The sequence below is a fragment of the Ovis canadensis genome, chromosome 11 (assembly GCF_042477335.2).
Source record: "Ovis canadensis isolate MfBH-ARS-UI-01 breed Bighorn chromosome 11, ARS-UI_OviCan_v2, whole genome shotgun sequence".
NCBI classification, from domain to species: Eukaryota; Metazoa; Chordata; class Mammalia; order Artiodactyla; family Bovidae; genus Ovis; species Ovis canadensis.
The window spans coordinates 26,101,007-26,126,387 of record NC_091255.1 but is presented as its reverse complement, the minus strand read 5'-3'; the positions used below and the strand labels follow the sequence as shown (position 1 = coordinate 26,126,387).

Here is a 25,381-nt window from a genome sequence, read left to right as displayed (position 1 = left end):
GAGCAGAGTGGTGTGGCTCCTCAAAACAGCGGGCTGCCGGGTGGACAGTGTTGTAGGGTTCTTCGGTCACAACAGCCAGTGTGCTGGCAGCGCCATCCCATTCATGCCCTGCTGCACACATGACTTCACCTCTGTCACACGTGAGGAGGTTGGGATAGTTCTGCCAAGAGCTCTTTTGGAAGGTATTAGGTGAGGGCTGACGAGACAAAGGCGAGAGAGGACACGAGAGTGGCCAGGCTGGAAAAGGCCCAGGCCAACGCGAGCTCCCATCATGGTTTGGGAAATAGGATGGAGTGAAGTGGAGCTGCCCAGCATGAACTGGAATAGTTAGAACTGAAATCTGCATGTATAGGTAGCAGGGTGGATCCAGATAATTCTAAGGGGTGGATTATAGGCTTAGAAATCAAAGCATATTTGGGAAAGTGGAAAGCATTTATTCCCTGCTTAACCATCCATAATCTGAAGGGGACACAGGAAAAGCAATGTGGTCACAGGCTAAGTCAAGAGCCGGGCCTCCACTAGAGGCAGAATGAAAAAAGGCTGGGGTCCAGCTTTGCCTTACGAAGAGTCATTGGGCCAGGGACCCGGAGGAGACTGATGCTCAGCTCCATTAGAAAAGCAGGTAGGGGCTGTTCCTTGAGGAGCGTTCAGAGGGAGGGGCACACCAAGCTAAGGGCCAGCCTTTACCTTCTAAGCTAAAATGACAGCTGCTGTGGATGTTTCTAAAGAGCACCACAAGAAGTAGCCTGAGTACCAAACATTGTGTTTCCACTGTATGGCCACCCAGGCCATTATTGACAGAGAAAACTCTGGGTAGTACTTTAGCAAATTCTAGTACTTTCTGATGATGTAGCATTGTTGTGACACCATATTTTAATACTGCTCAGGGCAATAGGCAGAGCTGACACAGGTTGCTGGAGTGGTCGGGGCATCTCTGGACTGCCACTTCCTTACCAGGTCCAGAAGTGGTAACTGGAATTAGGATATGGTTTAAGTCTCTCTTCTTTCCCAGGTTAGTGGTGAAATCTGAGTCAATCTCTACAACCAAACTAAAAGAGTAACAAGTGAAGAGCCGTTGTGAAGGGTTCTTGTTCTTTGTGAAAAGTTCTTATCAGAACCAGAATTTGACTCAGAATTTAATAATTTTAGGAGCACCGAGTCTTCAATTTATGCCCGCTTAGCATGAAAAATATTTAAGTCGGCAGATCAGAGGCTGGTTGAAGCAGGTGCTTCAGTTGTACTGTAACAGATAAAAAGGGCCAGTGGAAATTCTGAGGTCACATTCAGGATGGGCTCAGTATTCGTCTGTCTCTGGGGCAGTGACGGAGCCAGGAGCCTCAGGGCCCTGTCCAGGTGTGGTGTGGGATGGCAAGTAGCTCCGTGGGACGGCCCGGAGCAGCCTACGCCTCTGGCCTATATTTCTGAGACTTACCTGGGCGCTGGGCATTGACCCGGATGGGACAACAGAGGTCTCGGAGGGAAAAGCACTCTGAACTCATGGGACAGTCCCCTCCGGATGCGCGTGGCACTGAGGCCTCCCCCTCCCCGCCCTTGCTCCTTGAGTCCCCTAGCTTCTGTCCCCGGGATCTCGGGCATTAAATGGAAGGAGGCTACTCGGGTCCCGGCCTCGGTGGACTGTTTCTCAGGCGGCCGGCACGCGGACGCGGCCGAGGGCGCCCCCGCCGCCGGCAGCTGCGGACGGCGCGGCGGGAACAAAGGCAGCACGTGTCTGGGCGGGGCGGCGGGCGGGGTCGCTCCCCGGCCCCGCCCCAGCCCTCCCCTCCCGGCGCTCCCCACCCGCCCGAGCTCAGCTGCGCGGTGCGCTCCCGAGTCTCACGCGGCCGGGCTGCTGCTGGCGCGGCAGCGCCGAGCGGGCGGTGAGCAGTGCGAGGAGGGGGCGGCCCCGCGGGGCGGGGCGGGGAGGTGCCGTGAGTCCTCGCCGCCAGAGTCCGGGTCCTGGATGGGGCGCGGCGAGTAGAGAGGCGCCCGGGGCTCGCGGCCGCGTCGCTGCCCGCACCGCGCGCCGCTCGTGCTGAGCACGGCGGCGGCCCCGGCTCCCGGGTGAGACCAGGCCCGGCCGGCGCGTGGGCCGCGCGCGCGCGCCCGAGAGGGAGGCCGCTGAGGTGCGCGCCGGGGCGGGCGCGGGCGCGGCGGCGGCGGCGGCGAAGGCGGCCGAGCGGGGGGCGGGGCCGCAGCGCCTGCAGAACCTTGGACAGAAGCTCCCGAGCCGCCGCCGCCGCGCGCGAGCCCCGCCGAGCCCCGGGACCGCGGCGCTGAGCCGCGGCGCGCATTGCGGAAGGTGCGGAGCGCCGGAGCCACCTGCTCGGTAAGCCTGCCCCTCGGGCCGCCCGCTGCCCCCAGGAGACCGGGGCCGCGGCCGCGCGCGGTGTCGAGGCGGGGTCCCCGGCCGCCTCCGCCGGCGCCCGGGCCCCCGCGCTGCCATCCGGACCGCGGCGGGAGCGGGTGCCGGTGCCGCAGTGGAGAGGCCGGGGTTGCGGCGCGGGGACGCGGGCGGGGCCGTGTCAACCGGGGAAGGCCCCGGGCGCGGGGTTGGGGCCGCGGCCGCCGAGGCCGGGGCGGAGGAGCGCGGCGCGAGCCCCGCCTGATGCTGAGAACCATCTTGTTTTTCCCCTCACAGATCCGGAGGGGCGGCACGCGACCTCGGGAGCGCCCCCGCCTCCCCCTGGCCGCCGCGGGCTCGGTGAGCTTCTTCCCTCCAGCCGGCAGGCTGGGCGCGCAGGGGCGCGGGTCCCCGCCCGGCGCGCAGCGACACCATGGGCACGGTGCTGTCCCTGTCCCCCAGCTACCGGAAGGCCACGCTGTTTGAGGATGGCGCGGCCACGGTGGGCCACTACACGGCCGTGCAGAACAGCAAGAACGCCAAGGACAAGAACCTGAAGCGGCACTCCATCATCTCCGTGCTGCCGTGGAAGAGGATCGTGGCCGTGTCGGCCAAGAAGAAGAACTCTAAGAAGGTGCAGCCCAACAGCAGCTACCAGAACAACATCACGCACCTCAACAATGAGAACCTGAAGAAGTCGCTGTCGTGCGCCAACCTGTCCACGTTCGCCCAGCCCCCGCCGGCCCAGCCGCCCGCCCCCCCTGCCAGCCAGCTCTCGGGTTCGCAGACCGGGGTCTCCTCGTCCGTCAAGAAGGCCCCGCACCCTGCCGTCAGCTCCGCAGGGACGCCCAAACGGGTCATCGTCCAGGCGTCCACCAGCGAGCTGCTGCGCTGCCTGGGCGAGTTCCTCTGTCGCCGGTGCTACCGCCTGAAGCACCTGTCCCCCACGGACCCTGTGCTCTGGCTGCGCAGCGTGGACCGCTCGCTGCTGCTGCAGGGCTGGCAGGACCAGGGCTTCATCACGCCGGCCAACGTGGTCTTCCTGTACATGCTCTGCCGGGACGTCATCTCCTCCGAGGTGGGTTCCGACCACGAGCTCCAGGCAGTCCTGCTGACCTGCCTGTATCTCTCCTACTCCTACATGGGCAACGAGATCTCTTACCCGCTCAAGCCCTTCCTGGTGGAGAGCTGCAAGGAGGCCTTTTGGGACCGCTGCCTCTCCGTCATCAACCTCATGAGCTCCAAGATGCTGCAGATCAACGCCGACCCCCACTACTTCACGCAGGTGTTCTCAGACCTGAAGAACGAGAGCGGCCAGGAGGACAAGAAGCGGCTCCTCCTCGGGCTGGACCGGTGAGCCCGCCAGCCTGCATCATGGCTCAAGGATTCAATTCATTTTTAAAAATTTATTCTTAAATCAGATTTTGTGTACAGTATGTGTCTAGCAAAGCCACCAAGGGCCTCTCCCTTCCCACCTCCCCTCCTTGGGGTTTTCCTCTGCCCTGCCAAGAACCCTGGGCGCTTCTGAACTCCCAAACCTCGTGCAACATTCAGAAGATGTATTCAGAGCCGCCCTGGCCCCGACCTCTCACTCTGGGGAATTGAAAGGACTGACTGACCTCTGCCGCCTGCGCCCTTGCTGGACCAAGGCAGGGAAGGCGGCCCACAGCCAGGCAGCCCAGGGAGGAACTGGAGTTTCTGGTTGGAGGCCTTTTGCTGGCTCCTGTTCTGGGTCGTCTGTTCTCCCAGAGGCTCCTGGAGCTGGCCACCTGGACTGCACCGCACGCGGGCTTAGGAGGCCGAACGCCCGTGGCTCCAGGACAGCCTCTTCAATTGAGGGGAAGCCGGCCTGATGTGAAGATCATGTCCTCTAATTTGGCCATGCACGACCCTGGTTTGCTCTTTTTTCTTTTTTAGGGAGAAGGGCTTTCCTTTCGTGGAGACATGGAACCGCCCCCCACCCCCCAACCTCCCTTCCTTCATCCTCCACCCCCAGCCCTGTTGGTAGTGTTGGTTAATGAGCTGGTTTGACTAAGTTCTTTCATTTTGGGTCCCGGCTCCCAAGGGGTGGGGTGACGCCAGGGACAACTCCTTTCTTGGGTGAATTTTTCATTTGAATCATGCAGCTTAGTCACCCCGTGGCGAAGGCCAGGGCAGCTGCAGGTGCCCATTGTCAACAGCCTGCCTCCCGGGCAGGTGGGGCTGCCATGCCTGGGACTGAGCAAGTGCCCATGACATTTGCGCCTGCGGAGCTGCAGGGGTTGGGGCGGGGGCAGGGGCCAGGGTGATGTGGTAATGATGCACCCCTCCCCTCACCCCCTGTTGATTTAAAGCTGTTTCCAAACAGTTGAGTCTCTTCTGAAGACGAAGCCTTGTCCCAAAAGGCCCAGGGAGACAGCTGGATCTTGGAGACAATTATGAGCCGGGAGTCGAGCTCCTGACTGCCTGCTGATTCTCCCGCTGGTCATTTGCAGCTGCCGGTTTGGGTCTCCACCTTCAACCTCAGTGGCTGTAAAAAAAAACCCATGGTGTGTCACTTAATTTTCTTTCTGATTCTCCCAGATCGGTGGCTGGGGGCTTGGGAGAGGACCCAGAGAAGGGAACCAGCCTTCCGCGATCCCTCTGGCTTTGGGGAACAAAGACTGATGTGAAGGCCTACAGAGAATTCTCTCTTCCAGTCTCAACCCCCCAAGGGGGGCTGGAAGGGGAGGCTGGGGGTGAGGGAGGCAGGGGGCCGTTTTACAGAGGATTAGCTTCCAGGTGGCTGCCGTTTCAGCACAAGCACTACTGAAATTCACATAAAAAAGAGAAAGCTGTGAAACAGGTCCCGATTTAATAGGCCCAGCGTCGAGCCTGTGGCCCTGTGGTGCTCGCGAGAGCGAGGGCCTGCCCCAAGCTGGGAGCACGGGCCTCAGCTGCGCCCCGAGGCCCATGCCGAGCCGCTCCCGGGACTGCCGGCCAGATTTACCTGCCGCAGGGCTGGAAGGAGCCCGCGGCTGCCGGCGGGGACCTCGCGTGCAGAGCCTCTTCCCCGCGGGAGTTGTCACACGGCCTGTCTGTGCGGATCCTGCTGCCGTGTGTGACCCGAGGTAGGCGGCCGGTGGGGGCGTCGGGGTCCCTGGCAGCACACAAGGGTGGTGGGGGGTGGCGTTCGGGGGCCAAGTGTCAAGAGCCGGGACCGGGGTTCTGGAGTTGCTCCTTCGTGGGCCTTGCTGGGCCTGAAACTGCGAGAATGTGCACCTGCGGGATTCCAGTTTTGTGTGTTTCCTTCTCTCTCTCCATATTTATTTTTTTAATTTATGGAGGCGGTGCAAATTTCAGGAATGGTTGGGGACTAAAGAAAGAACTCTATAGTTCCATCCATATGAAGCCTGGCGAGGTCGTCTCCTCTTGCACTGGTCATCAGTATTGTGTAAAGAATCTGATATACTTGAGTGTGCAAGCAATGAACCCATTTGACATGCTGCTATGAAGACTACTTTTAGAACAATTGAAAAAGGAAAAAACTACAAAAAAACCCCCACCCTTTATTCTTTAATTGTTGCTTTTACAGTGATATTGTGCATGCAAACCAGGAGCATTTTGTGTCTTAAGAAAAATAATCTTAGAACAGATGGCTGTGAAAATTACACCCGTGCACAGAACAAGTCACAGGAATAATAGTTCAGGATTTGGTTTTTCTCTTTTCTTGTAAAACCTGAAGGGTTGATATATTCTTTCCATGCAGTTATTAGAACTTAGTTTTGTTCTAGCAGTTGTTAAACTTGCAATGAAAAGGAAATGTGCCATTTTTTTTCCACTTGGAACTATTCTTAGCTGTATATTTGAAACTGCTAATTACACACGTGCGATGTATGTTGGTTTTTTAGTGCAATTTCTTCCGTAGCTATTCTTTGACCAAACTGTGGGTATTGTTAATATTAATTTATATTTGTCTCATTTTTGTATGTATGCGTAGTGTGTTTGTAAGTATGTGTGGTTTATAATCTGACAAGGTCATGAAGCTCAGTTTGGCTGTAATTTAATTCCCCTCCCCTTATTTTTATTTATTTTTGTACTGTGCTGATTAAATAAAATGCACTGACCATCCATTACACAGACCGTTTTTTTTTTGTGACACATCCTTCAAGAGCAGGCTGGGGGCTCATGTTTATAAAGGATTCTTGTGCTCAGAACATAATTGGATTGTGGTGTGGGGGAGGGGAGGAGGGCAGGGTTAGGGGAGAAGGCTTAACAATTGTGTTCACGGTTAAGGTGATTAGAAAGAAGCCCAGGTGAAGTCAACTTGGGTTTCTCGGCGTGGCCAGGGCAGGAGTTGGTCTCTCAAGGCCCAGGTCCTCCGACCAGGGAGGGTCAGGCCCAGGCCTGGCCTGGTTAAGGGCTGGGCCCCCAAGTGTGCTGGTCTGGGCTCTGCTTGAGGCCACTGCCCCGAGGTTCCCCGGCCAGCAGGAGCGGGCTGGGTCTCTGTGGTTCAGCCCCGCCAGCCTAGCTCTGTGCAGGTTTCCAAAGGAGGAAACTCCAGCTCGCAGATAAGCAGCCTCCCCAGCCCTTAGTTGTGGCAAGGCTGGAGCCCCCTACAGGTTGTATTGCCATCGGTCTGTGCTCACTCTTGCCACCAGCCTGGGCCTTGGAGACCTGGTGTCTTGGCCTCAGTCCTCCCCGGGCTCTGCGCCCGGCGGGCTGGAGCTGCCCCGGGCCTTGGGGGCACCTGTTCAGGTTGTGCCTTTGAAGCTGGCAGCCTTTCGATCGGGGTGCCTTCTTTGTCTTCTGAGTCAGAAGCCGTCATTGCGTGCTCCAGCCAGTGACTGGGGGTCGGGAGCATCCTCTGACTGCAGCACCCCACTTGTGCTGGGGTTGCCCCATCCCCCTGCAGGGCCTTGCTTGCCGGCAGCTCACCCATTCCAAACAGAGGGCCCAGGGAGGGGCTGACCAGCCAGCCGTGGTGCACTCAGGCCTATCCCTGAGCTGCAGCCCTGGGCCTCCAGGCCTTGCCTTTATTCTTTGCGCTTTTGCGCGCTTTGATTGCAGTAAAGGTGAAAGCAATGCGCTTTCAGTGTGCAGGCCTCAAAATAGTGGTTGACACCACCACCTGGCCCCCTCCTGGCTCCTCCTCCCCACAGCTGTCTATTTAATATTTTTCATCAAAAGCCCCAGGCCAACTATCCTCCATTTTTACCTTACTTGTGCTTAATGCTCTTTTCAGCCTTCAGGATAACAACTGACTTTCTACATGCCCAAATTTCACTGTTTTAGATAGCTTTCAACTCAATAAGCAGGATACCTTTAAGAGTAAGATTTAATGCTTTATTGCTCTTGATAAATCAAAATATGCTTTAGAAATAAAGTTAATTTATTGGAAAATAGGAATATACGCACCAAACCATAAAACCACATTTAACTAAATCACGAGAAAACACTTCATTGCATTACAATCACTGTGTCCCCCCTGCTTTGCCTTCGGTGCCGTGATCACGCCCGAAATTCTTTCCCTCAGAGGCCACACACGCTGACTTCTTGCAGGACATCATGAAAAAGTGCTTGTGGATGGCGCCAGTATGCCGGCCCTCAGCCGGGAGGCGCCGCACTCAAGGGCCAGAGGCCACACCCAAAGTGGGGAGGTGGGACTCCGGAACCCCCCTCCTCTCCAGCCTCCGAAAGGCACTCGTTTGGCATGTTCTATTTTGGTGTGTCTAAAACATAACGTTTGCATGTATCTAGTAAAGCAACAAGTTTGGGGCAGTAAGTGGAAAGGAGAGGCGACGTTCCAGTTAAGGAGGACCGACAGCGTCAAGGTAGTTGGCAAAGCTGTGGGTGTTGCTGAATGGGGCCCTGTGCGGGTCGCTGACCAGGCTTGGAGGATGAGATTGGGTTTCGGAGACCAGGATGGCAGCAGGGCTCTTGTGCTGTGGATGGTATGGGGTGTGCATGTGCTCAGAGCCCGGGGGGCGGTGGCAGGCCCTGGGTGTGCCGGGCGGGGCTGGGGTGATGGGGTGGGGGTGGGGAGGAGCGTGGAGGGGGGCGTTGGGGGGAGCCCCAGGGGTGAAACAGTGAAGAAAAGCCAGGATGTCCTTCTCGGACACCCTGCCTGGCTCCGCCTGGGGCGTGGGCCCACTCTCAGCGCCCCCTTAACCACATGGGGTGCCTGAGTCTGGACTCTCTTGAAGGGTCCAGGCTGGGAGGCCCGGGCTGCCCAGGGGAGTGCAGCATGGTCCCGGGGCGTCTGGAGCACAGGTACACTCTGCAGGGCAGGGACTGGCAGGGTGGCCGCTCTCCTGGCCTGGGTGGGCATCCTGGCCTGGCCTGCAGCGCCAGGACCCCCGCTCTCTTTCCTATCGCTCCCCTTCCCCAGGTTCCTGCGGGCCCCGACCTGCCCGCCCCCAGCCTGGTTCTCCACGTGAGTGTGAGGCAGAGGCGTTGGAGGGGGAAAACTTCCAGACCCCCTAGTGCTCCCCTTTTATTTCATTTTATGAGTGTTCCTAACACCAGTGTGGCACAGCAGACATGGCATCTGGTTAGTGACCCTGCTCCTGACTGCAGAAATAAGTGTAAGACAGTCACGGCCTAGGCTGCGTGGCTAAGTAAGACGATTCTTGGAGCATTCCCCGACCCATGCTCTCTGGGCAGAGGGTCAGGGGGCTGGGGGCTGGCTCCGAGCGGGACAGACTGCCCACTGGGCAAGGTGGTTCCTTTGGCCAGGGGCTCCTGGGTTGAGGGGCTGGCTCTCCAGGTGAACCTGCTCACCTGGTGGTCTTGGCGGGCTGCTGGGGAAAGGGGGTCCACGGGGAGCTCTGAGAAGCTCCCTGAACCAGGGCGTGGGGTTGCCATCCCCTTGGGGAGGAGGGGGCAGCTGGGCCCAGAGAGGGCAGGGCTACCTCCCCATAGCCGCTCCCAAATCCAGAGGCTTGGCTTTGGTTGGAAACGACATGCAGGCCCCCCCCAAGCCCTCCCCGGGCAGGGTCAGTCGCCAGTCACAGGGCCAGGCAGGCCGATCTGACCTGGCATGGGGGTGGCCCTCACTGACCAGAGGGGAGCTGTTCTGGAGGGGCTGCTGCAGGCTGGGCAGGACACAGGGTCTTTGATTTGTTGAGGGGGCCGTGGACAGTCGGGATAGAGGAAGACAGAGATCAAAGGCAGAAGCCGGGCTGGACCTCGGGGAGGAGCCGCAGGGGAGGCAGGGGGCCCCTCCCAGCCTGGACCCTGGTGAGCGGGCGTCTAGCGGCGGCTGGGCGGGCAGCCCCCATCTCCCTGCGCCTCAATTGCCAGGCACGCTGAGGATGAAGCCCGAGCGATTCTTGGTGAAGTCAGGCTGCGGCTGGTTGAGCCGTGTCTCCACGGAGACCGTGCACTTCTTCCCGTGCAGGCTGCACTGGACGGGGTTGGTGACGTTGACTTGAAGGTGGCGCTTCTCACTGGAAGAACCAAGAAGAAGACGGGCAGTTAGCAGGCGGCAAGGGGTTGGGGGGAGTCCCCCGGGCTGGGCACAGAGAGGGTGAGGATGGGAGAGATGGTGCTTGGCTATAGGCCCAAACCAAAGTCATAGGCGAGCCAGGGCCCAGCTCCCGAGAACCTACATGTGGGGCAGGACAGAGCACGGAGCTGCAGCGGAGCCGCGGCCACCATCCTCGGGCCTGAGGCCAAGGACCAGGGCCCGGGCTTTAGATGTCATCTGGGGGATGTGGCGGCAAGGGCTCTGATGTGATCATCAGCTTTCTCTGATGGCAAGAGAGAGCCCCAGGGGTGCTGCGTCCAGGGGTAAATGGAGGCTCTTCCTTACCCATGGTCCCTGACAAGAGAAATGCCTTCCGTGAGTCCTGGCTCGGCCCTGCCTGTCATGGGTCCAGCTGTGAGAACCAGCCTGATGCCAGTGGCCCTGGGGTTGGGAGTGCTGCCCCCACATGGGGTGGCTCTGTGGTTGGCAATGTGGCAGGGAGGGTGAGCAGTGCTTCTACCCATACGGCTGGCAGTTTGTGCGTGGTGCCCAGCCGGGGTGCCGGGCGGGGAGGCTGTGCGCCTGCTAGGTAGAAGCAGTGCCCGTCCTCCGGTGCCTTGAGACGCACCAAGTGCACTTCAGATGCCGCCCGCGTCAGAGCTGGGAGACCTGGCGGCCAGTCTGGTCTCACCCTGTGCCTTGTGCCTCGCTGGCTTTCTCAGCGCCAGGAGGTCTGGACGGGCCGGCCTGGCTCCCTGTGCCGGGACTGCCTTCGATTCCCCCAGGGCGCTCTTGGGTGCGGTCAGGCTGGGCTCCCTGGGCGGCGGCTGCTCCTGGCATTGGACAGGGGATGCCAAGGGTCCACCCGGATGGGAGGCCAGGCCGAGGCTGGCCCAGGGGAGAGGGAGGCGCTTTCCAGGCGCTGCCTGGCCTGGGTGACACCATCTCTCAGAGCCTTTACTCCATAGGAAGAGCACCCGTGGGCAGTGGTGTGCTCAGCCTGAGTGTCCGAAACACCAGGCTGGCCTTTGCCGGAGCACTGAGTGGGCAGCTGTGGCCTTGTCCTTAGGGGCTTTCCACATGGCTGTTTCCTACCAGCTCTCTTGTTCGATGTGTTGTTGAAGCAGAAAATGGACACAGGAAGAGACCCATTGTTCTCTCTCATGGGCATTAGGTATCTGCTGCTTAATGTCTCATCCGCTGCAGCTAAAACCTTGGCTTAGATGGCTATTTTTGACCAGGCTTGGGCATAAAAATAGCAGAGTCCATTGGAGGCAGTGACTCGGGCACCTCTTCATTCCTGCGGGAGCCAGGGTGCTGTGCCTGTGGTCTTGGTGAGGGATCCTTGGACCCTCCGGACCAAGCACCGCAGCCCTGCTTGCCGCTGGAGATGCCCTGAGTCCCTGCCTATCTTTGTAGGGCTGCTGTGGGGTTTGGGCAGAAGAGAGGGGGTTGAGTAGTTACATGTGTTGAGGGCAGGAAGAAGAACCGGCTTTCTGGTCTGAAGAGCTAGGCAGCTAAGCAACCCCTGGCTGATGCCATCCACACTCCCATCAACAGACAACAAAGTACAGAATTACCACACGACCCAGCAATTCCACTTCTGGATATATACCCCAAAGAAGTGAAAACAGGTGTTCAAACAAAAACTTGTACAGGAATGTTTATAGCAGCATTATTTACAGTAATGCAGAATAAACTTTGGGTATAATTCATCCATTTATGATAAAAAAAAACCTCTTCAGATAGTGGGCACAGAGAGAACACACTTCAATATAATAAAGGCCACATATATGGCAAACCCACAACTAACATCATGCTCAGTGGTGAAAAGCTGAAAGCACATTCTCTAAGATCAGGAACAGGTGTCCACTCTGGACACTTATTCAACATGGTTTTGAAAGTCCTAGCCACGGCAATTACAGAAGAATGACCATACTGCCCAAGGCAATCTACACACTCAGTGCAACCCCAGTCAAATTACCAATGGCATTTTTCACAGAACTGGAACAAGGATTTTTAAAATTTGGGTTTCCCTGTGGCTCAGCAGTAAAGAATTCACCTGCAGTGCGGGAGATGTGGGTTCAGTCCCCGGGCCGGGAAGATTCCTTGGAGGAGGGAATGGCAACTCACTCTAGTATTCTTGCCTGGAAAGTCCCATGGACAGAGGAACCTGGTGGGCTACAGTCCATGGGGTTGCACAGTTGGACACAACTGAGCAACTGAGCACCCAAAAAAATTTTTTTTGAAAATACATATGGAAACACAACCCCCCCCGAAAAACCAAAACGATCCTGAGAAAGAAGAATGGAGCTGGAGGAATCGCCTTCCTTGACCTCAGACTATACTACAAAGCTACAGTAATCAAAACAACGTGGCACTGGCATAAAAACATGCATATAGATCAGTGGAGCAGGAGAGAAAGCCCAGAAACAGACCCACACACTTATGGTCAATTAATCCATGACAAAGGAGGTAAGGATACAATGGAGAAGAGACAGTCTCTCTGATAAGCGCTGGAAAAACTGGACAGTAAAAGAATGAAATTAGAACACAACACTTATATACGAAAATAAACTCAAAATGAATTAAAGACGTAAATGTAGCACCAGATACTATAAAACTCCTAACATATGCCTAGGAGTGGGATTTTAGGGTCATAGGGTAACTCTTTGGTTCTTAAAGGAACCTCTACTGTCCTTTATAGCAGCTATACCAATTTACAGTCCCACCAAGAGTGTAGGAGGGTTTCTTTTTCTCCACACCCTCTCCAGCATTTAATATTTGTAGATTTTTTGAAGATGGCTATTCTGACTGGTGTGAAGGGATACCTCATTGTAGTTTTGATTTGCATTTCTCTAAAAATTAGCAACACTGAACATCTTTTCATGTGCCTTTTGGCCATCTGTATGTCTTCTTTGAAGAAATGTCTATTGAGGTCTTCTGCCCATTTTTGATTGGGTTGTTTATTTTGATATTAAGCTCTATGAGCTGTTTGTATATTTTTGAAATTAATCCCTTTTCAGTAGCATTGTTTGCAGATATTTTCCCCCTTTCTATAGGCTGTCTTTCCTTTTTGTCTATGGTTTCCTTTGGTTTTCCTGAAAGCAAAAGCTTTCAGGTTTAATTAGGTCCCATTTGTTTATTTTTGTTTTTATTTCCATTGGGAGACAGATCCTAAAAGATACTGCTACAGTTTAGGTCCAAGAGTGTTCTGCCTATGTTTTCCTCTAGGAATTTTATAGCATCATCCCACTCCTGGACATATATCTGGAAAACACCATAATTAAAAAACATACATGTGCCTCAGTTCACTGCAGCACTGTTCACACGGAGGCAAACTGAATTTCCATTGCCAGATGAATGGATAAATAAGATGTGGTATATATACACCATGGAATATTAGCCATAAAAAAGAATGGAGTAACGCCACTTGCAGCAATATGGATGGATGTAGAGATTAGCATACTGAGTGAAGTCAGTCAGAGAAAGACAAATATCTCACTCGTGTATGTCATCCAAAACTTGGTACAAAGTTTAAAATCTTATTTACAAAACAGAAATTGACATACAGACACAGAAAACAAACTTTTATGGTTCCCAAAGGGGACAGAGGGGAGGGAGAGAGAAAAATTAGAAGATTAGTATATACACACTACTATACGTAAGTTAAATAAACAACAAGGACCTCCTATATAGCACAGGGAGCTATATTCAATATCTTATAGTAAACTATGATGGAAAATAATCTGAAAAATAATATACACACATATGTAACTGAATCACTTTGCTGTTCACTTGAAACTAACATAACATTGTAAATTAGCTATACTTCAATAATTAAAAGGTAGAAATAACCCAAACATCTATCAGCTGATGAAGGGACAAACACATGTGGTCCAATGAAATATTATTTAGCCACAGAAAGAATGAAGTAATGATGCCTGCTACACCATGGATAAACCTTGTTAAGCTAGACAGAAAAAGCTACACTTATATAATTCCCCTCATATGAAAGGTCCAGAATAAGCAAATTCATAGCGACAGAAAACAGAGGAGTTGGGGTGTTTCCTTTGATGAAAACATTCTGGAACTAGTCAGTGGTGATGGGTGTACAACCCTGAATGTACTAATTGTGACTAATGGTAAATTTTAAGTTAGGGGTGTTTTACCACAATTTTTTTTTTAAGTGGGTTGATCTAAAGGAAATGTAAGAACCTGCCCTCAAACCATGTTTTTTTTCTCAGCATTTTAAGTTCAAACCAGTATGGGTTTAAGGCCAGCGGGGGGTTTCTTGTGCTTATCTTGAAGACAGACCAGCGCAGGAGGGTACAAAAGGCAGATAAGGGAGTGGATTCTCTGCAGGTGTCAAGTGACATCTTCTGTGGAGCTTCCCCACACTGGAAATCTTCGTGGAACCAGCGGACCGTCCTTAGTTTTTAAAGAAAAGAGAGCGGATTTTATAGCTGCCGATGACAGCTGTGATGGAGGCTGCTGGCTGTGAGGGGGAGGGGCTTTCCTCCCCATCTTCTGTTACCGGATTTAATGGCTCAGCAAACTGTGGAATTCGGGGACTTTCATCTTGTTTCATCTGTTCCAAGCCATCATTGCAGACAAATGGCCTTGATCAAGTTACTTTGCTTCCGTTTCCTCCAGTCCTGTGCTCATCAGAGAAATCCATGGGTCAACACAAAACAGGATCCGCGGGCATCCCTTGCAGCCGTGTGCTGAAAAGTCCTGCATTAAGCGTGGTAGCGCCAGTGTCTCCAGGGGCCGAGCCAGCCCAGAACTCGTCCCCTGCTGTCCAGACCCCTGCCCCGCAGCAGCCCCGGACTGGAGCCACCTTCTCTCTCTCTCTTTAAAATTTATCTATTTTGTCTGTGCTAGGTCTTTGTCGCTGTGAGAGGGCTTTCTCTAGTTGTGGTGGGTGGGGGCTACTCTCGAGCTGGAGGGTGTGGGCTGCTCATCGTGGTGGCCGCTCTTCTTGCAGAGCACGGGCTTTGGTAGCCGTGGTGCAAAGTCTTAGTTGTCCCTCAGCATGTGAAATCTTCCTGGACCAACCAGGGATCAAACCCACGTCCCCTGCATTGGCAGGTGGATTCTTATCCACTGGACCAGCAGGGAAGCCCCGCCCTCTGTTCCTGACTGGGTTCCCTGATGGAGCTCTAACTCGTGCACTTGAAAGGGAACTGGGATGCGAGTGAGGGGAAGTGCAGTGGGCTGATGCATGGATCCTCTGGGGGAGCGGCCAGCAGTTCCAGAGACTTCGGGGCTAACGCAATGATCTCTGTGTTTGGTCACAGGATGTGGTGGGAGGAAGCCTGCCTTGCACCAAGCACAGGCAGGTCATAAAGAGAAGCTTTTCGCAGCGGTGAGGCAGGTAGTGTTTCACAATAAACCTTAGATTCGCCAGGACAGGCTGCCCTCCCCCTGGATGCCTCCGGGGCACAGTGCAGGGTCTCCAGCTCCCAGGGAGGGCACTGGCCCGCTCGTGTCTGCAGCTGGTCGCTACATGTTTTGCTTCCTGCAAGAAGGAAGTCCTTTGACATGAGTCCTTCTGCTCATGTCAAACCGCAGAGGGCTGCTCTTTCAAAATCCTGCTGTAGGAAACGCTACTTCTGTTTTTGTCAGGGTCGAACGGACACTTTCACCACGGTCCCTCCTCGAGCAAGTCTGAGAATCCAAGCGCCCGTGCAGTCTTGAGTGGGGGTGTCACACCTCCTGGCCTGCTGGGTCCTCTTTGGGTTTGTGGCTGGTGAGGGATGGGGGGTGACACCATTTTAAAAAGCTTTTTCCTTTTTTTTTTTTTTTTTAAACTTATTTGGCTACATTGGGTCTCAGTTGCAGCACACGGACTCTGTAGTTACTCCGAGGCTTGCAGGATCTTATTTTCCTGACCAGGGATGGAACCTGCGTCCCCTGAAATGCAAGGCCGATTCTTAGCCACTGGACCACCAGGGAAGTCCGGTGACACCACTGGGACTAAGTCACTAATGGTTCTGGGCAGGCAGCATGTGCTGAGGACCCCATGCATTTGCCTCTCCCGGTCTGGTGGGCAGAACCCCTGTGGCCCTGACGCCTCCCCTCCAGGCAGGGACACCCTCCCCCAGGGCTCTCCTCTCTCAGCCCCATCACCCATCTCTCCCCCACCCACTCTCCTCCTCTTGGTGGAGATTTACCAAGCACCCACGATGGGCTGGGCTCCGTCCAGAGAAAGAGAACATGAAGAGGGTAGGATGCAGCCCCGACTTCAAGGCGCCCATTCTTCTTTTTCTCCTGTATGTGTGTGCGTGTGGTCGCTCAGTCATGCCCGACTCTTTGCAACCCTTTGGACTGTAGCCCGCCAGCACAGCCAGTTAACACTGTTGTGATGGTTTTAGGTTGACAGCAAAGGAACTCGGTCATACATATACATGTTTCCATTCTCCCCCAAACTCCCCTCCCAATCAAGCGGCCACGTAACACTGAACAGAACTCCCTGGGCTGCACGGTAGGTCCTTGTTAAGGCGCCCGGTCTTGACAGGAAGCTGGGCAAGCGTGAATGGCCCGAGATACGCACAGGGGCCACCTGAGCGTGGGTGGCTGGCCTGGGATGCCAGAGGGGATGACGTCAGACAGACGCCTCGAGAAGCGCAGGAATCATGCAGAATTGCCTCCTCGCTCCCTAGACATGTTTATCTTTGGTCCTTTTCATTCTATACATTCTCCCCCAGTGCCTTGCTTCCCTGGTGGCTCAGTGGTAAAGAATCCGCCTGCCAATGCAGGAGACCTGGGTTCAATCCCTGGGTCAGGAAGATCCCCTGGAGAAGGAAATGGCAACCCACTCCAGTATTCTTGCCTGGAAAGTCCCGTGGGCAGAGGAGCCTGGCAGGCTACAGTCTACAGGGTTGCAGAGAGTTGGACACGACTGAGTGAGTGAGCGAGCACACCTCCTCCCTCTCCTCCAGGGTGTCACCCATGACTGTGGTTTCAATGACAATTACCCAATCAGTGCCCCCTGTCTCAGCCAGAGGCCCCAGCACATAGGTGCAGCCACCAACTAGACAAATCCCCTGGATGTGCCGCAGACAGCTGAGCCTGTCTGTGTCCAACACTGAGCTCATCCTCTTGGCCCCTTCCCCAAACTGCTTCCCTCCTCCTGTCGAGCCTGTCACAGGGAGACGTGTCATCATCCATCCATCACAAGGGCCAGGAAGCCCGGCTCAGCCTGGGTCCCTACTCCGCCCATATCATTACCGAGTTCTCTTTTATTTCACTTCCTTGGTCTCTCTCCGCTGCCACCCTTACTGCCGAGAACCCCAGCCCCCTTTTCCTACTTATGAACACAGCCACCTAACCCAGTCTTCTGTCTTCGGTTTGCCCTGCACTCTACTTCAAACATGTCCTCCTCATTGTCATCAGAGAGATATTTAAAGGCACTAAAAGATGCTGTCATTCTGCTGCTAAAAACGTCTTCAGTCATTCCTCAGTGCTTTCCAGAACCACCTGCCTCCCACTCCCCACCCCCAGATTGAGCTGGGTGCCCCCTGTTCTCTCAAAGCCCCGAGCAGGCAATGGTGCTGCTTCCAACAGTGTAATTGGAGCTGACAAGCTCTGCCCACTGTGTACAAATGTCTTCAACGAGAACACGATTCCCCAGGAAGAATATTTAAAATCAAAGTAGAGGTTGCAGGCCAGGAAGGGTGACCCTCCAGGGTCAGGAAGAAGGACGGGATGGGATGTCAGCGGACGCTAAGACAAGGACATGCAGGCACCAGGGCTGAGGTCAGTGTGAGGCTGCTGGTCACCAGGAGCCCGCCTCCCAGCGTGACAGAGAGGCACAGAGCCACGGTGTGAGAAGGTACACACAAAGAGGGTTTTCCAGTAAAAAAGAAAAAAAAGAAAACCTCAAGCTTTCTTCTCTTGACCTCTTGAAAAACAGATCCACTGCAGGTTCCCAAAGGCAGGGCAAACCTGAACACCCAGGGCGAAAAGAGACACCGCTTGCAAAGGAATCATAGGCCTGCTCATCGACTAGGAGGGAAAAATGAAAACACAGACTCATCAAAGGGTTTATGGAAAATATCTGTCAACCTGGAATTCTATCCCCGACCCATCACCTGAGCACGAGGCCAACAGAAAGTTTTTCTCAGACAACGAGGGTGAGCCCCGGGGAGTTGGACAAGCTCAGCTCTCGGGTAAAGAAGGACCCTGTCGTTCGTCATGAAAGACACTGAATCCAGAGGAAAAGCACGGGGCAGGCAATGTGCTGGGAGCAGACCCACCAGGAAACACGCAGGTCAGTCTCAGTAAGCGGTAAACACAGCACTGATGAAGGCGACTGAGCATTTCAAACCAGCGCGGAACATCCTGGAGAAGAGCAACGTGAGAGACGGGGTGTGGTCCCAGGAGACTGTTCCAGGGTCCTGGTCTCATCTGGGAGGAGGGCAAGGAGACTGGTGAACTTCAGGCTCCACAGACGAGCACAAAAGTAAAGGCAACTGGTGGCAAATGAGCAGGTAAGAGAGCAATGTGCACGTTCCAGAGAAGCAGAAGAGGGGCAAGAAAGTCTGCTTCACTTAACGGAAGGAGGGAAAGGCGAGCAAAAGGAGCAAAGAAGGAACGCGGGGACGAGGAAACATAAGCCGACACGGACGAGAACCCCCGTCAACCTCAGAGACACATTAATACGTCTTTTGTTGTTTAGTTGCTAAGTCGTGTCTTTTGCGATCCTGTGGATGGTAGCCCGCCAGCTCCTCTGTCCATGGGAATTCCCAGGCAAGAATCCTGGATGGGGTTGCCATTTCCTTCTCTAGGGGATCTTCCCGACCCAAGGATGGAACCCGCGTCTCCTGCATTGGCAGGCGGCTTCTCTATCGCTGAACCACCAGGGAAGCATGTCTTTTGTTACCTGAACGTTACTGACTGCAGTGTTTCAATATTCACTTGCATAATGAATTGCTGGCCACATTCGTTAATTTCTGCAAGAACCACCCCCACCCCACCCCAGCCTGCCCTGGTCAATAATGTGTTAAAAGGGAGTTCTCAGACTGAATTGAGAAATGTGACTAGAAGTCTATTTGCAAGAGACCCATCTCTAGCCTATTGACAAAGACAAGTTAAGGGAAGAAACAAGATATGCAAGGCAAATGTTAATCACAAGAAAGCTGGCAGACTGCGCTGCTGCCGGGGAAAGAACCGGTGAGATAATGCTCTCCTTTTTCAAGGAGTTGTTCACCAGGAAGACACTCTCCAGAAGAAAGCAAATACATTTGTGTGAGACGGCGTGACATGTGCAAAGATATAATGCTGCTGCTGCTGCTAAGTCGCTTCAGTCGCGTCCACAAATAGTCAATGATGTTAATATACTTTCCCCCAAAATGTACAGATCTGCAGACGATGTTAAAAGAACATAGACTTGAACCCAATTAATATATAGATTTGAACCAAGTAAATAAGCTTTGTGTGCTCAACTATATTCAACAATTCGAGAATACAGTATAACTGCTTTGCAATGTTGTGTTGGTTTCTGGTGTACAACAAAGTGAGTCAGCTATATAGTGTACATACATCCCCTCCCTCTTGGACTTCCCCCAAACACCCCACATCCCACCCCTCTAGGTCATCACAGAGCACCAAGCTGAGCTCCCCGTGCTAAACAGCAGCTTCTCAATAGCTGTTTTACACAAAGTAGCAGCATACATACATCAATGCTAATCTCTCAATTCATCCCGTGCGCTCCTTTCCCCACTGTGTCCACAAGTCTGTTCTCTACATTTGCGTCTCTGTTCCTGCCCAGCAAATAGGTTCACTGGTGCCATTTTTCTAGATGCCCCATATATTTGTTTTCGTTTTTCTTTCTGACTGACTTCACTCTGTATGACAGACTCTGGGTCCATCCACGTCTCTGCAAACGACCCAATTTCGTTCCTTTTTATGGTTGAGTAATACTCCACTGTATATATGTACACCATCTTCTTTATCCATTCATCTGTTGATGGGTATTTAGGTTGCTTTCATGTCCTGGCTGTTGTAAATAGTGCTGCAATGAACACTGTAGTACATGTGTCTTTTAAAAAATTATTTATTTATTTGACTGTCCTGGGTTTTAGTTTTGGCATTTGGGATCAAGGTCCTTGACCACGGATCAAACCCAGGCCCCCCGCATTGAGAGTTCAGATTTTTAGCCACTGGCCCACCAGGGAAGTCCTGCATGTGTTTCTTCTTCTTTTTTTTTACTTTATTTTACTTTAAAATACTGTATTGGTTTTGCCATACGTTGACATGAATCCACCACGGGTGTACATGAGTTTCCAAACATGAACCCCCCTCCTACCTCCCATCCGATATCGTCTCTCTGGATCATCCCCATGCACCATCCCCCAGCATCCTGTATCCTGCATCCAACATAGACTGGCGATTCGTCTCTTACATGATAGTATACATGTTTCAATGCCATTCTCCCAAATCATCCCACCCTCTCCCTATGTGTGTCTTTTTGAATTATGGTTTTCTCAGGGTATGTGCCCAGTAGGGGGATTGCTGGGTCATATAGTAGTATTACACATGATTTTAAAGTAGACTTGGAATAGGTACCATACCCTAAAAAGAAATTCAATAAATACTTAAGAATTAGCATCAGACTGAGACTGTCTTATCTGACGATAATACAATATGAATAGAAATCAAATAGAAACTATAATAACAATAGTAAGTACTGTATGCTCTTTTGCTAAGTGCTTTACAAATAGCAACTCATGAGATCCTCAGGACAGGACGAGGTAAGTTCCATCATCAGAAGAGGATGTGAGGCCCCAAGAATCTAACTACCTGCCACGATCAGAAAGCAGAGCCAGATCTGAACCTGGGCATCTGGGCCAGAGCCCAAGCCTTAACCTCTGTGCACACCGCTACTAAAACAGTCGCTAGAATATAATCATTAGCTCAACCCCCTACTTCCTAAGTGCTTCTGGGCAGTTTTCTCCCCTGATCAAGAGCTCCTAAGGGCAGCTATCTGATACAGAATAGGAGTTCCATAACTGTCTACAGAAAGAATGAATTTTTAAAAGAGACATCATTAAGAAAGCAGCTGGGACTCATTTCAATGTCAGACACTAACCAGAAGACCCAAGGGCAACGTCAAGCCTTTTCAAAGCGGGGTTGATGAGAAGTGAGTTGGAGCCATGGGTGAGCAAGGGCTGGGCTCTGGGGCCGCACCTGCCCTCCTGGCACAGTGCTCTGGGCAAGGCGGTGTGGAGGTGTGGAGTGTGATTAAGGCGTATGAAGAGGCCCCAGGGGTGCTCACCATTCCCAAGATGCTTTTCGAGAGCCAGAGAACCCTTCTGTAAAGTGAATCATTACTTTGCTTTGTAAATCCAAACTCTCACATCCTGGGTGTTCCCTCACCATTGCTGATGACGTTCTCAGGGAGACAAAAATGTTCGTAGGATGACAGACATTTGGACTGATGGATTTTGGAAACATATATGCAAGGTTGGAGAAGTTCCAGGAATGACATCAATGAACATGTTATCATCTTTTTTTCTGTTTCTGGAGGTTGAATGGAGATGAGCAGACACTGGCTCCATGCACATTTCTTTTTTAAAAATTAGTTTTTGGCTGTGCTGTGTCTTCTTTGCTGCATTGGGTTTTCTCTGTCTGTGGCAAGTGAGGGTGCGGTGCACAGGGTCCTTGTTGCGGGGGCTTCTCTCGTTGAGGAGCACGGGCTCAGATGCCACGTGGCACGTGGGGTCCTCGCAGAACAGGGGTGGAACCGGTGTCCCCTTCTGCCCTGGCAGGAGGATTCTTAACCACTGGACCACCAGGGAACCCCTCCATGCACATTTCGCAGTAATCTCCTGAGTAATGTGAGCAGATACTTCCCAGCATCACTTAGCTGTTGGTTGGCTATGGCCGGTACAATTAGCAGCATCTCTTGTGTAGCTTTAAGAGGGGTTTAGGGGGAAGGGAGAGCTTGACAATCAAAACCATCCACTTACAGGGAACTTCCCATGCTCTAGCCACTGTCCTCAACATTTTACCTGTTTCATCTCATTTAATCCTGACCAATACCTTACAAGGCACTGCCATTATTTATGCCCACGCCACAGATGAGGGCACAGAAGCTTAGCAAAGTCAAGGAGCTCCACACACCTGGAAGGTTATGGCTGTCTCTTGAGTGACTGCAGCCCTATTCCACTTAGTCTGCACACTGAGGTATTTGTCCAGTTGTCATATGAGGGCATTATTTCTGCTGCACACAATTCTTTAACATATCAAATCTGGTGCTAAGGTTTGGGCATCTTGACCCACAGCCAGGACCCCCACTGTCACCACCTGTCCTCTGCTTCCTGGACACCCATCTGTCTGTCCATGCATCTGGACATGCATATGTCTGTCCATGCATCTGGACACGCATCTGTCTGTCCATGCATCTGTCTGTCCGTGCATTTGGACACCCATCTGTCTGTCCATGCATCTGGCTGCGCCTGGTCTTAGTTGCAGCAAGTGGGATCTTTGATATTCTTTGCTGTGTGCAAACTCTTAGCTGTGGCAATGTGGGATCTAGTTCCCTGACCAGAAATTGAACCCAGGCCTCCGGCATTGGGAGTACATGGAGTCCTAGCCCCTGAACCACCAGGGAAGTCCTCTTCCTGGACATTTTCCACTGATGTTTTCAGGCTCAGTTGACTGCAGGCCATTAAAGAATGGGTGCTCTCCTGGTGCCTGGATCTGTGTGCTTTTAAAAACTGTTGCCTGGTGCGCCCTGCTGTCTTGATTTTCCAGCTGGAGTCCCCGAGGAAAACTGTTGCTCTCTGGAGGCTCCTGGTTTCTGTTTTTGTCAACCAGAAGGTTCCTGTTCTTCGTGTGCGGGAGGCCCTTCCCTGGCAGGGCAGACCGAGGCACTGCTGGATGTGGCCTGGATGGACCACCTCCTGAGATGGCCAGCGACTGCATTTGCTTCCCTTCCACCAACATTGGGGACCCAGGCGGTGAGGATGCTCCGCTTTGCTTTATATTCTTGGAATCTGGACTCTTAACAGGCCGCATTCCTCCGTCCCTCCCCAAATGTCCAAATTGATGCTTTCTGCCGGGGATAATGAAACCTTTCAAAACTGAACTAAAAGGTCAAAACCATACCCACCACTCCCTCAGACATGAGAGAAGAACAGAAAACAGAAGCAAGAAAATAACACCAAGCCAAACCCCTACCACAAAACAAATGGAACAGCAGCTGCGGACAGAGCAGCGTCACGGGCCAGGGGCTGGGGCCGCCCATCACTTCCGACGAGAGGGTGTTGGCTCTGGAGCCCAAGTGTGGCGCCTCTGTGTCCATCCCACTTTCCCTGCCCTCCTCTCTCTCCTCACCTCTTCCCTCTTCTTTCTCTTGGCCTCCCTTCGCCTTCTCATCTCAGTGATTTGCTCTACAGTCTTCGGGGCTTTATCAAAATTTATCTGACTTTTTCCCCTTTGCTGTGTTAAGCATTTTTTTTTCAACTTTGCTGTTTTCTGCTTTAATTTGTGCTTCTATTCTGACACTTCTGTTAACAGCACCTCCAAAGTTAGCTCTGTCTGTGAACACTGCTGCTGCTTCTCTATTCGCATTATTAATGAAGGTGCTAAGTAAGACTGGATTGAACAGGAACCAGGAGCCACATCTTCCTTTGAACAGATGACTAAAAAAACCAATTTTATTTATTTATGGCTGTGCTGCTGGATCTCTGTTGCTGCGTGGGCTTTCCTCTAGTTGTGGTGAGCAGGGGACACTGCAGTGTGCACGGCGCGGGCTGCTCAGTGCCGTGGCTTCTCTTGCTGCGGAGCACGGGCTCGAGGGCACGCAGGCTTCAGCAGCTGCGGCCCATGGGCTCAACAGCTGTGGCTCCCAGGCTCAGCGGTTGTGGCGCACAGGCTGAGTTGTTCCAAGGGATGGGGGATCCTCCTGGATCAGGAATTGAACCGGTGTGTCCTGCACTGGTATGTGGACTCTTTACCCCATGGGGTCACCAGGGAAGCCCAGATGATTTTTAGTGGGTTGTGAGAACATCCTATATCTGCCTATTTGGTTCACCATTGTCAAGAAGCACCTGAGCTTCTGTTTGTGTGGAGCTGTGGCTTACTGCACAGGGGAGCTCGCAGGACCCCTGTCTCTCCATCTGAAAACTGGACATCTCGGGTGGTTTGTGGCCACACACACACACACATATACATATGACATAAATTCTAAAAATAGAGTCATCAAAGTAGGCAAGTGTAAGATGAATGATCTCCCTTGGGCTCAGGGATTCCTCAGCATTATCTTGAAACATGCCCTACATCCAATATCTGAGTCCAAGGCTCTGGGATACAAGATAAATAATAAAACAGCCTCCATGCTCAAGAAGCTCAGAGTCTGGGGAGGGAGGCCGACTTGTCCACAGATGGCTGCTGTATACAGTGTGGTCATCGGCACTGTTAGAGGTCTGCAGGGTGTGGTCAGGGAGCACAGGATGGGGGCAGGGAAGAGTCCCTGCCTGCTCTCGGCCTTGGTGCCACGCCTAGGGCTGCGGGGGTCCTGGCTTTGCTATGCAGATGCATCATGGAAATAAACTGGGCTCTCAGCACCCTGGTCCAGAACGTGACCTGATTTCTCTCCCTCACACTGCTCCCCGTCTGTGTGGAGTGAGGCAGAGCCTCAGGGCGGGGTGCTGAGGCCCCGGGAAACAGGTCCAGCAGCCCTCGCCCACTCCTCAGTCCAGCAGCCTCGCCCAGCCTGGCTGGCGTGTCTCCTCCCTCTGACCACATCCCTCCAGCTCTAATTGTCCTCCTTCTCTGCAGCTTGCTTGGGCCTCCACAGCCCAGATCTCCAAGACCCAAAGACAGGAGGCGACCAGCTGCCGCCTGAAGCAGGAGGAGGACAAAAGAGATGCCTGGCAGCCTAAAAGTGAAATTGACAGAGGACACAGGGAATGCAAGGGTGGGGCTGTAGTTTAGCACGCAACTGTGGTTTTGGTGACTGTGGTGCGAGAGAGGCTGGGGTAGATAACAGGCAGGGAGGTTAGGCTTAGATTTGGAGGCAATGGTGACATCCTTAAGGATTCTTGAGTGGAGAAGAGAGGGACTACTTGTCAGTGCCCTTACTGCTATCTGAAATTGACCTACTCGATTCTTGGCTTGTTTACTGTCTTCCTGTGGCTCCCACCCTCTTCCCAAAGGTTAACTCCATGGGAAAGGGCCCTCTTCCATATTGCCATGTCTAAGACCGTTTGGCATAAGGTAGATAAATTTAATAAAAGAATGAATACATGAAACTGATAGGAAACAAGTGATGTTGAGGACAGACTAAAGGGGGCATTTTTTTTCAATTTTGAAACATTTTTATCTTTATCCTCCTTTTAAACTTCTACATAGCTGAAAGCACCAATTTTTAAAAAAATGTATTATTGGAGTATAATTGCTTTACAATGTTGTGCTGGTTTCTGCTGTGCAATGAAGCAAACCAGCTATATGTATACACATATCCCCTCCTTCTTGAGCCTTGCTCCCCGCTCTGCCATTCCGTCCTCTAGGTCATCACAGAGCACCAAGCTAAGTTCCCTGTGCTATACAGCAGCTTCCCACTAAAAGAACGGGACTCAGCCACTTAGCTATTTTAC

At 53.0% G+C, this 25,381-nt stretch overlaps 2 protein-coding genes across 3 annotated transcripts in view; one reads left to right on the top strand and one right to left on the bottom strand.

Annotated features, from left to right (window-relative positions):
• Nucleotides 1-1,803: 1,803 nt before the first annotated feature.
• Nucleotides 1,804-6,437, top strand: CDK5R1 (cyclin dependent kinase 5 regulatory subunit 1). 2 transcript variants are annotated; one of them, XM_069602867.1, is made up of 2 exons: nucleotides 1,804-1,877; nucleotides 2,639-6,437. In XM_069602867.1, exon 2 carries the CDS (start codon nucleotides 2,775-2,777, stop codon nucleotides 3,696-3,698), a length of 924 nt encoding a protein of 307 aa, XP_069458968.1. In that variant the 5' UTR covers nucleotides 1,804-1,877; nucleotides 2,639-2,774; the 3' UTR covers nucleotides 3,699-6,437. The 2 variants fall into 2 exon arrangements, with proteins under 2 accessions (XP_069458968.1, XP_069458967.1); XM_069602866.1 differs by lacking the exon at nucleotides 1,804-1,877 and adding an exon at nucleotides 2,215-2,326.
• A 1,186-nt stretch (nucleotides 6,438-7,623) lies between these two features.
• The window catches only part of MYO1D (myosin ID), a 363,696-nt gene continuing 345,938 nt past the window's right edge, over nucleotides 7,624-25,381 (bottom strand). Inside the window, exon 22 of the mRNA XM_069602865.1 lies at nucleotides 7,624-9,750. Within this exon, the coding sequence (XP_069458966.1) occupies nucleotides 9,594-9,750 (157 nt within the window). The 3' untranslated portion in view covers nucleotides 7,624-9,593. The remainder of the gene's footprint in view (nucleotides 9,751-25,381) is intronic.

What these genes read in the sequence shown, in the direction of transcription:
- CDK5R1 (XM_069602867.1), top strand. Translation starts at nt 2,775, where the DNA reads ATGGGCACGGTGCTGTCCCTGTCCCCCAGCTACCGGAAGGCCACGCTG.